General features: G+C 32.5%; 1 protein-coding gene across 1 annotated transcript; it reads left to right on the top strand.

The window, feature by feature from the left end:
* The first annotated feature begins 331 nt into the window (after nucleotides 1-331).
* On the top strand, nucleotides 332-6,207 carry LOC112525871 (protein RKD5-like). The gene is made up of 5 exons (XM_025136180.1): nucleotides 332-514; nucleotides 797-1,055; nucleotides 3,898-4,103; nucleotides 5,592-5,809; nucleotides 5,897-6,207. The coding sequence occupies exons 1-5, from the start codon at nucleotides 439-441 to the stop codon at nucleotides 6,107-6,109; spliced, it is 972 nt and encodes a 323-aa protein (XP_024991948.1). The 5' UTR covers nucleotides 332-438; the 3' UTR covers nucleotides 6,110-6,207.
* Nucleotides 6,208-12,153: the final 5,946 nt, after the last annotated feature.

The following is a 12,153-nucleotide window of genomic DNA, read 5'->3' as shown; positions in this document are numbered from 1 at the left end:
TATTTTTAAATTTATATTTTATTCAAAAATAAAATATTTAAAAACATATAAAATCGTATTATAACATCGACAGAGATAAATAATAAAATAAAATATTAAAATCGAGATATGACTTGCTGGATTGCACGAATAATCTTCTAGTAATTTATTAATAAAAATGTCGAAAATGCTCCATCAGATATGTTTTGTGGTTCACTTTGGAAGCGGTTATTTTGGCAACTACACAAAAGTAAAGGGGTTGAAAAGTGAAATAAATGAGGAAATGATTCATCAAAAACGATACAATTAAATCACACACTTTGAAACAGAGTGTGTGTGTGTGAAGGCTTTCAGCTTCTCTCTCTTCTCTCGGAAGTGACACAAAACGGACCTCATGCAAAAGCAAAACCCCTTCTTCCCCTCATAAAACCCTTCAGAAGGTATGCCTTCTGCTCTCCAATGGCGTCTCCCTCACAACACTGTCCATCTAGTTCCCTGAAAGCACTTGTTGCCTTTCGCAACCTCATCTGTCCAGGTAAACAACAATGCCGTTCAAACTTTCAGATTCTGTGGTCCAGTAGTTTGGCCAAATCTCGATTCTTCAAACGGGTTTCTATGGGGTTTCAACTTCTTCTTTACCGTACGTGTTTGTGCATTACGAGACACAACAACGCGAAAGCATTCGATTCTCGTCAACCGATGTTAAATGCAATTTCAATTTTCAAACCCTCGGCGCCAGGGTTGTTCAATTTGTGTTGTAAGTAGATAGTTTATTCTATAATTTGACGTAATTTGTGTTGGTTTTTGTTGTTTACAGAGCTGATTAGGACGGTGCATCTGTACCGATCGGAGGGAGGAGGGGAAGAAGTGGAGGTGGAAAGAGAGTATGTGTTTCACAAGGAAGGGGATTATGAGGAGATTAGCTTCTGTAAAGTGTTTACCTTGCAGAAATTTGAAATTTCTTCACATTTCGAAGGGCTTGTGAATGGTGTGTGGCTCTGCATTTATGTTTTCGACGCTGCCTGTTGTTCGCCTGCTGACATCGACCGACTCCCTACTGTTCTTACGATATCTAGGTAAACTCATTACTGTTATTGTTCACACACTTTACCAAAATTAAAGTTTATATTTGTCTTTAAATTTGGTACATTTTATTATGATTATAAAGAGGAAAGTACCGTAGTAATTGCAGTACATTAAGCTACCAAAAAGCACAATAGTAGAAAATTTCAATCCAAGTTACCAAAAATATTAATGCAAAATTTTGAATTTGTAAAACATCAGGGTTTAATTTTCAAAACTAAAGAATGGTTCTGATTGTTGACATGCAGGGAGTGTGATTCTTTAATCCTTTCTGAGTCTTGAATTTATCTCTTGCCTTTCAGTCTGTGGTCTTCTCTGTTGTTTTGGGTCAGCAGGTTGGCTTAATGTTCAAGTTTCTTGTGTTTGGTTCTGTTCTTTCCATGTTTAATAATATTTTTTAACTGTTTAAAAGAAAATTCAATCCTCTCTGTAAATTGGTTTCAGGATTTTAAGTATACATACTGGCTATAACATGTTGGACCAAATGTGTCCTTGTATTTACATGTGTGAATTGGAGAATAGGTTTTGGTATTAGTAATTAAATGTTTTTGGTGTCTCTAGAATCTTTGTGTTAGTAATTCCAATATGTACCAATGGAGAAAACTATTTTGTTTAATTATACATTTGAAGATTGAACAACATAGGATGTGAATTTGTTTTGTAATAGAGATATCATTATAGTAATTGGATGCCAATCGCCACAAGGTTTGGGGTTTCAAGCCCGTAAACAAAGTTATAATAGTGAATTGAATGTTGATGTTAGCAATAAGGTGATTTGACCATGAATCATAGATGTATGGTTCTCTCTGGATGTGGAAATGTTAGCAGTCCATGTTTTGAAGTGTCTCGCTGATTGACACAAGTTCAGGTGTAAAAGGCGAACTTCTGCGTGGCCATATATTGGTTAATGTAACTCTAAGGAGAAGTTCTGCAATGAAATATATTCCAGATAGAGATTAATAAATTGTCTAATGAGAAATAAAAGCATGTACTTCTGCTCAAGATGTCTTGTTCAACATCATACTCTTAAGAGGATCATCCTTTCTAATTATTTAGTGCTAAAGAATATATTTTTCTACATGTTGTCTATCGATGTTCATCTCTCCTTTTGGTTATGTATTTAGAAACTTTAAAACATGGTTTACTTGGAACCTGTTTTCCTATCCTCTTGCATTTGCTCAGCTGGTGCAAGGCTATGAATAATGGCCTTCTGTTACAATCTTTTCAAAGTACAATAATGAATAATCATCGACCCATATTTAGGATGCAATTATTTTTAATTACAGAAATGTCCAGGACCTTACATCTAAAAGGTAACAAGTACCTGAAACAGGCTTTGCTGCTTTCTTCTTGCATTTATTATATTATATTGCCTGTTGCTAGAGAGAAATGTAGAATGTTTGAGATGGTAAGAAGATAGAAGTGAAATTCTATTTCCAATTGATTTATGGTTTATGGCATTTTTTGAGGGCTACCATTTTCTTCAAAGTTGATTCTTTGTGTAAATGATGTCAGCATGATCAAGCTTAGCACACAACAACAGCTATCTGCTTTCTTGGCCACATTTACAAATTCTGTGTAGTGCAGGGAGAGTTCTTTTAAGTGGATGACTGGTCTGTTGGGGGGCATGCATGTAAGTTCTTGTGATTGAGTGGCTTGCTCTCAAGTCCACCTAGTTTTTGTTGATTAAGGGCTTGTTTGTTAGCAGCTTAATGAGCAGCTTATTCGGTCAGCTATATATGACTGTTTGGTAGTGGCTTAATGATATTGAAAGTGGCTTATTCAATAAGCTTTTAGGGGGAGCTTTATGCAGAAAGCCAAGTTTTTTCCAAACCTGCCCCTCCCAGTTAAAAAACATGCTTCTTTCATATATGAAAGAGCCCTCCCAAACAAAAACCTTCCAATCCATACAAGTAGATTAATCCACGCAAACAGTTTTATCCATACTGGACTTGATGGAAGACCAACCAAACAGCCCCTAAGTGAATATACACTAAGGTGGAGTTTGCTGACAGTATTTCCTCTAAAATTGGAGCTGTTCCAAGTTGAAACAGGTAGTGGGTCTCTGAAGGATCTATTAAGTGTTGCATAGAAATAGCTATGCTTCAAATAGCTTGTATAAAAGAGCATGTAGTCTTCTTGGTGGTGTGCATGTAAGCTAGCTAGGTGCAAGTAGTCTCACCTCTCGACTACCGTGGAGTGTACAAATGAGCCAACAGTTGTACTTCTTTTTGTGCCTGATAACTTTTTCTCCCAATGGTCTTCCTCATTTGGGTTCTCAACCTACATTTCCAGATTTCCTTGAATGTTTGGATTGTGGTGATTGGCTACCTAAACGAAAATAATTTGAATCTAGTTACAAGAAGGTAATTTTGACACTTACTTCTCTAAGATGGTATTTAGAAACGATTGTTTATATTGCAATTGCAAAGTTGTGTTTAAAAAACATGATACTTCTATCTTGAATATGAGAAAAGCCATCCTGAAATTATAAAGCATTTCAGGCAGAACAAGAGATTACAATCAATGTATTGATCCAACGAAAGTATGTTCCTTCAAAATCTGTGAGGATGTTTGACCTGGAAGTGCTTACATGTTACCCTTTTACCCTTTTACCCTTTTGAACCTTGTAATTATAGTAGTAAGTGTTTACTTGTACATACGAACGATAAAGATGTGAGGTGCGACTTCAGTAGAAATATTACTTGAATATAAGCTAAATGCAGTTCATGCATAGAAGTTTACTTGCTTTATGATGTTAAACTACTGTTTTCTTATCCTTTATCAGCAACATGACTGCTTGGTTGACATTATAATGTGATTTATAATTTTCAGGAATCGCAAGCTGGACTCAATCCCAACATTGGCTAATGACCTTCAAACAGTTACTCATTTGAGCAGTGAAGTTATTAAACAATGTAAAAGTGAATCTGAGGAAGACAAAGAAAATCGGTATAAGAATCATCACATTTGTGATCTGGATCTAAATTCTCTTCCTTCTGGATTATCAGAAAATGAAGAAAGTGATCAAAGTACCACAGGTTTGATTCACAAAATATTTTCCACTTGCGACTGAACAACATATTTCATATGTATGCACCATAAGATTAATTATTTGGCCCATTAATCTTTAGCAGTAAGGGAACGTTCTCAGTAACTTGACCTATAGAGTATTGCCGTAAACCAAATGTTCATTACAACTCCACATTTTATAGTGATTGCCAAAAGGTTCTACACAAAAAGGGTCGACAGCCAATAAAGAATAGATGGATAATGATTAAGGATCAATTTTAATTATTGGGTTATAAATACATTGTTGGAACCTTCTTTTCCAAATATTTTGCACCCTTTCATATGCCTTCTCTAAATCAAAAACTTCATACGCAAATCATTTTTTGTCTCATCTCTCCATGAGTCTTTTTGATGTTTGTGGCATAAGATCAAATTGATTTTTCGACACCTTAGTCTCAACTTTTATATCAATACTCAATAACCCACCTTAGTAGTTTCATTGGATGGCTATAAGCTTGACCCTTTGATAGAAAAACATTTGTTGTATATTGGGTTGAAACACGTTCCTTCATTGGACATTCTTGTAATTAAAAGGATAACATCAAATGATCTAGTAAGCCAGGAGGGCTATTGAACCCTGGAGCTTTACCTACATTCATCTATCATGGTTCTTCCTTTGGTATGTAGAAACCTTCCATTAGTATCATCAAAATAGTCTTCAAGTCATCCCCCTTACACCCCTTAATTTTTGCTCAACAGCTTCACAAACATATCTTTCTATTGTCTTCTAACTTCATCATTTTGACCAGAAGTCTCTTGTTATTGTCCTTGATGCATTTCATTTGACTTGTATCTATTTTTTCGTTCTTATCTTAGTCAACTTGTATATACCATTCCCGCTTCTTTAGTCCCTAGTCCCATGGGTAAATTGGTAAATTTCCGTCAGCATCTTTTGAAAAAGGGAAATATTGTATTTTCTGAGACAATCATTTGGCTTGCCACTAATGAACCAATATTCCAATCATCCAGTTGTATCCTACTCTTTCGAATGTGTTAGCCTCCACTTCCTCTCAAACATTGCTTCACCTACTACCCATTGAATGAGATATAAGATGCCTTTAGACCATCCTTGAGATCTATAAGGATTCCTTTATGATCATTCTTCGGAGGAGATTTGTATTTGGGTTTGACCTAAGCCGTCTCTAAGATTTCCAAAGCTGGTGTCAGCCTAGCAAGGTCTTCATTCGGAGATCAATTTTTCTATTTTCTAGTTGAAAGTCAAGGAACACACTGATGATATCATCGATGAAAGCTTGGTAAGTTACTAAACTACCAACGTCATTAAAACCCTAAAACCTTCCACGATTATTTCACCCACCCGTCCACGTACCAAACACACCCTAAGAGCTCTCTCACTGGCTACATAGAATCACATAAGGCTGTGGTTAATTGTATAATGTAGTTTAATTATGCGATTATGGTTAAGTTTGTTATCTAACATGTTGCGATCACTTTAGATGGTTCAAGGAAGAAGAAACGGAGAGCAGCGACTAAAGACATAGCTAGCCTGGGTTTAGAAGATCTAGCCAAGTACTTTGACCTTCCCATCATCGAAGCTTCAAAAAATCTGAAAGTCGGACTGACCGTTCTCAAGAAGAAATGCCGAGAGTTTGGCATTCCGCGTTGGCCACATAGAAAGATCAAATCACTAGACGGTCTCATTTCTGATCTCCAGGTTGGTATCTGTTAACTATACCGTAGAATTGGGGCATAATGAGATGCATCAAACAACATGTGATGATTGAATTTGAAAATGGTGTAGGAAGAGGTAAAACGACAAGAAGAGGAGGACGCGGGTGCGGCACTGGCGGTGGCGAAGCGGCAGAAAATGATAGAAAGTGAGAAAGAAAGGATAGAGAAGAAGCCATTTATGGATATCCAGAGAGAGACCAAGAAATTCAGGCAAGATATATTTAAGAAAAGGCATAGAGCTAGAGTTCTTGAAAGCCAATGCAGAACCTTGTCATTGTTTTAGACCCATCATCATAACATTTACTACTATTATCATGCATCCCATCTAACTCTAATGGACATTCTAGATTTCTTTCCCTCCAAATAAAGTTTATATTGTTCTTTTTCGTTTGAATTTATCGTCCTTTTGTTTAAATTTTTTCGTTGCTTTTTAGAAGATTCGGGTCCCAAATAGCTCCCCTCCACTAACATGACGACCACCACGATGGTCGCTGCCACCACCAATCAATATCGTCATTCCACCATTGCCACCTCCACCCACCATCCCCACTATGCCACTATTGTTCGCCGTCACAACTGCTATCCACCCCGACCCTAACACCATCATACAACTATTGTCATCATTACGATCGCCACCACACCCCTTGACACATGCGATTTCAATTTACTTGTGAGATTTATTGCAATTCCCGCGGTTCAAACGTGTGGTCAAATTCTATTCCGATTTCTTTAATTTTTTTTTAATAAATTCTCACTAAATTCCATGATGTGAATCATATCTCATCCAAAACCCTTTGTTATGAAAGGTATGCAAACATTCTAAGGTGGGATATCTTTGATTTTGATTGAGTTGCTCATGCATTTATGAAACAAATCTAGTGTTTGATGCAATGTCATCATGGAACACTACTTTCCCATAATGGTTTTCTTTTTCTTTTTTTTATAATAATTTTTGTTTTGAAAATGTCTGAAAATCTAATCTACTTTCAAAATCTTTCAGTGTAAATCTTTGGATATTAAAAAAAAAAATCCTTGAACTTACTGAAATTAAATAAATAAATCCTTAAATTTATTGAAATCGAACAAATAAATCTTTATGCTTGCTAAAACTTTAAAAACCCAATAAATTTTCATATTTTAAACGATGAAGTCCTTGAGCATTTATACTCGTTAAACGAAAAATATGCCATTTTTGACTTGATTTATTATCAACAAGTAAGTAGAATAGTAGAAAGAATCGATAAAATGATAGAAATGTACTGCTTTTAGTTTTTTGTTGGTATTTATTTATTTTTCAGATTCAAATGACAATGATAGGCGTTTGTTATGATTTCGTGAACTATTTGAACACGGAAATTAAATAATTAGTAGTTTCTCATGTGATTATTATTTAAATATGAACAATAAATAATTGCCGATGGAAATAATACATAATCATTTCATTTTATTAGTTTTTTGTATATCTATTGATAAATTAAGAGACAAATTGTATATTTCTTTCACTTTATGAGTGTAAGGAAATATTCGTTCAATAAAATGTCTAAATACTTAATCACTCAAAATGTAGAAGTTTGTTAGGTGTTTTTTTTTTTCATTTTAATAATTTCAATAATTTATTTATTTATTTAAAAAATAAAAATTTAATCACTCAAATTACAATTTTTTTTTTTAATTTTTTGCTTATATCCTTCCTCATGAAACGCTTGTTGTGGGTGCTCTTGGCATCGTACTTTTTTTTCTTTCGAAACACATCTCTTGTCACCGTTGCAACAGCGCCACCGACTACCACAACCCATCTGGTTAAGCATATGCATGGAAGTGGGGCGGGGACCTAATCTCCATCCCCGTCCCTGATCCCTCATTTATGTCTTCGTTTCAATTTCCATCCCCGGCCGAGAATATGATTACATCTCCATCCTCAACGGAAAACGCCAAAAATGGGGATCCCCAACGGGTAAACGAGGAATTTTTCATGAATATGTAAGACACCACACATGTTTAAATTTCACAAATTTCCAGTAAACCTAAAATCAAAAGAAAATTTAATTTAATACAAAAAAGATCATATCATATGATAATTAATAAGCTAAAACCAAAAGAAATTCAATTTAATAATAAAAAAACTTAACGTCACACGTATTAAAACATATCGAGTAATATCTAGAACCATATTGACTAATATATCGAATAATTGTATTTTAAAATAACACTTGCATACCAATTTTCCATTTATAGGGTCATTTTGGTATTTAACGAGATAAATAATCGAAATGAGGTCAAGGTTTGCATTTTACAAAATACAAACAAACTTAATAAAAGGCTCATAAAATTATTATGAAGAAAATTATTTCTGGAAATTCGAGGGATTAAATGCTAATTTCTGAAATTTAAATATTTAATGCTTATTAATAATATCAATGTATAAAAATAACAAAACTAACAGCTAGCTTACTAGTTATCGCTTCAAACCCTTAAGGGCTGAGGTTGTGGGTTTGAATCCTGCCCTCGTCACCCTTATTCCCATTTTTAAAAGCGTTAAACAGGTGTGGCTCTTGGTTCTGACCCGTCCGACCCGGCTCGTTACCCACACGCTACACGATGTGGAGCTTTTCAACCTCGAAAATAGCTCGTTTCTTGACCCTTTTTTCCATTCTTTTTGCGCCAAACTCTTGGTAATATTTTTACCAATACTTTGACATAAAGAACACGAATTTTCATCAAGAAATGAGTTTCATTTACTCATTTAAAGCTTGTTTTTAAACTAAAACTTAACAACTTAAAAACATAAAAATTGAACAACGAAAATTGAAATATGAGACATGAGGCTACTGGGGTTTGATAGAGTACTTAAAAACGAAGTCATGGACATAAAAATCAAGAGATTTGGTTAAGAATCTCATCCAAAATCGGTGAAAAACTAAGATTTTCGATTACGAACTTCAAACTTAGATTTCTCTCTCAAAACTCAACGATTATACTAGCTACTTGACTTCAAACGTTCCTAAGCCAGAGCTCTACAATTTATATGCCAAGAGTTTTGGTTTATTAGTTGAAGAAATCGGACAAATCGCGAGTTTTATGCTGATGGGTCGTTTTCTTTAAACATATTTGTACTATTGGCAAAACAGGTCCCTTAACTTTGAAAAAAATGACATTTTCTTCTTTGAACTTTCTGATATTTATAATTAAACCCCTCCTGATGTGATATATCACATTTTTTAGTCCAATAATAAAAGAAAACAATTCTATTTTATTTTCATTTTTGTCTTTCTTTTTATTATTTATTTATTTAAGATTTATATTTTATAATCTTTAATTAATTACGTAAATATTTTTACATTTCAAATAAATTTAATAAAAAATAAATTTAAAAGCCCATGTAATATTATTTATATATTTAATAATAAAAAATGGGTTTTACACCCATCCCCATCCTCGGTTTAGCAGGGAATCCCCATCATTGACGGGGGCGGGTGGAGCGGGTTCCACGACGGGTTAGAGCACAAAGGCCATTCATGTTCTTAGTTAACCAAAAACTCCAGGTCTTGTTTAGTTTACAGGATTGAAATGTATTTGGATTTGAAATCCAAAACCAATCCACTTATGGTTTGAAGGATTTCCTAGATTTGAAATCTTGGTTTTTATTGAATTCCTTCAAACACAGAATTTTAAAATCCCACGAGGTGTCTGGTATTTCACAGAATTTCATAAATTTATATGTAATAATGTTTTAAAACATGCTCAAAATATTTGTTTTATAATAATTAAAATAAAGTAATTCAGTTATTTTTATAATTTATATGAAATATATATAAAGAATGGAATACAATTCCTTTCAAAATACTACGAATAAAACACACTAAAAATACCCCTCAAATAAATACCCCTTAAAAAAACGATACCAAAAATACCCCTTAAATAAATATCTTTGGAGGTAGGCTTTTCATATATGAATATAGGATCGATCGATGTTAGCAGTGATCAACTTTTTGTCCAAATAAAAAATAAATATTAACAAATATCAGTAATCCAAAATATTAATCAAAGTTAATATATAATTATATATAATCTTGATTCTAAGAATTATTATTACCATCTAATATACAAGGGTTGTGGCGTAGTGGTTGAGGTCTTGAGGGATGTGATGGAATATTCTTTATGTCTAGGGTTCGATTCCAACAGTACACAACAATTGTGACTACTGGGTTTAGCAGGGCTAATTTCGTATAGTCATAATTTATCGGAATTATTCTATACATAACCTGAGATACTCTTTTAAACATAAATTAATTTAGTTTAAGGACCGAACTTGTTAAGAAATCACAAGATAAGGGAACTTTTTATAATTTACTCATTTTATGAACAATTTATGTTGACAATAAGTTGTTAAATGTTAATCAAAGTGATGACAAATGCATGGTCGACTCTTCAAAGACTTTTTAAAAAGACTGTTTGGTAGTTGTTGAATGATATGATGCAAAATTATTAAGTGGTTAGAATAATTAAAAGACTCTCATGATATAGTGTAAAATGAGATATAATTGTTTACGATGAAATTAAAACGCTGAATGGTTAAAGAAGACCCATTATACAAAATCATTAAGTGGGTTTTAGACCCATTAAGAAGCAATTTTTTTTTTACCAAACAAGATTCAATTCATAATGATTCTGAGACTGTCTTTTAATGAAACTATTAAGAAATAAACAAATAACCCAAAATTAAGTTAAAGTTGGTTAAAACTAACAACATTCCTTATAAATTATTTTAAATTAAAAAAATAAAGTTTTTGTTCTTTTTTTTTCCATTTCAAAATAAACGTCAACGATTGAAATGAAACACCGTTTTAAACATGCATAATTATTATACCTTTTTTGTTAACCAAATGACATGCTTACCCTTATTTAATTTCTCTCTGTTCACAACTGTTAAAATTTTGTGCATTAATTAAGAGTAAATTTGAGAATTTGGTTATTTACTTTTGAAAGTGAACACTTATTTTGAGATAAACATAAAATAGAAATATGAACACTTATTTTAAAACAACGAGAATATAACAAATTATTTATTTTGTTTTTTAAAATCGAGAAAACTTCAAGTTTTAAAGATTTCTATAATTTAAAGTAAAAATAAGAGAATTGATTTTTTTTTTATTCTTTCCCGTCAAAGAGATTGTATTATAACAGATTTAGCATAATTATTAAAGCAAACTTTTCTCAAACTCTAAAATTTCTAAAAACAATATAGATGTTGAAGATGTTCTAAAACCTGTATCTATTATTGAAAGAAGTTATCTGCATTATAACAAATTGCTGTAATAACCCCATTTCTCGTTAAAATAACCATTTCTTATAAGTTCGTTTGTTTGTTTATTGTTCGTTTGTTCGGTTAAGTTAAATGAACGAACATAAACAAGTATTCGTTCGTGTTCGTTTACATACCTAGTTTCAAATACGTCACTTAACTATATAATTATCAAAAAGAGAACTGTACAACTTAACAGTCAATATGATTTACTTCAAACCAGGGCCACTTAAAAGCTCCAATCTTTTTGGAGGTCTTGTTATATTTTTTACCATGACAAAATATAAAAGTTCACATCGTTAAGTTGAAAGATTAGCATATAAAAGTTTACCAATTGTTGTTTACCTTAGCTCGATCCAAAAGCACCAAATTCTCCCTCAACTCTCAACTTTTCTGCATTGTATCAAAGGGTTATATAGTGTTATGAACAATGAAGATTAATGGGTTGTTTGTCAATTGCTGAATGATTAAGTGGTCAGAATGATTAAGAGACTCTCATGATATAGTGCAAATGAAATATAATTGTTTGGTAATTGTGTACAATGAAATTAGGGCTCTTAATGGTTAAGGGAGATCCATGATACAAAATCATTCAGATGGTTTTAGAACCATTAAGAGACATATTTTTTTTGTCAAACAAAATTCACCTCTTAACGATTCAGATGTTGCCTTTTAATAGAACTATCAAGAGTTAAACAAACAACCCCTAATATTATGATGAATTACGTTAAAAAATAAAAAAAAATATTATATTATTTTTTAAATTACGTTAAAAAATAAAAATTATATTTAAAAAAAATTAAAAGAAAACCAATCTAAAAGTACGAAAGTTATTTTTTGGGGAGTGCTAATGGCACCCAGGGTGTTGAATGCATAGGGATTTGAACATTGATTTAATTTCCATTAAAGTATCAAATCCAATCATTAAATTATATATTATTATTATTATTATTATTATTATTATAATTAATTTAAGTTATATTATATAACTATTGTTATAATTTGCTTTTTTATATCAAAATTAT

This window comes from Cynara cardunculus, assembly GCF_001531365.2.
Source record: "Cynara cardunculus var. scolymus isolate 2C chromosome LG 1, CcrdV1, whole genome shotgun sequence".
NCBI classification, from domain to species: domain Eukaryota; kingdom Viridiplantae; phylum Streptophyta; class Magnoliopsida; order Asterales; family Asteraceae; genus Cynara; species Cynara cardunculus.
The sequence above is the reverse complement of the archived record's forward strand: the minus strand, read 5'-3'. Positions and strand labels throughout refer to the sequence as shown.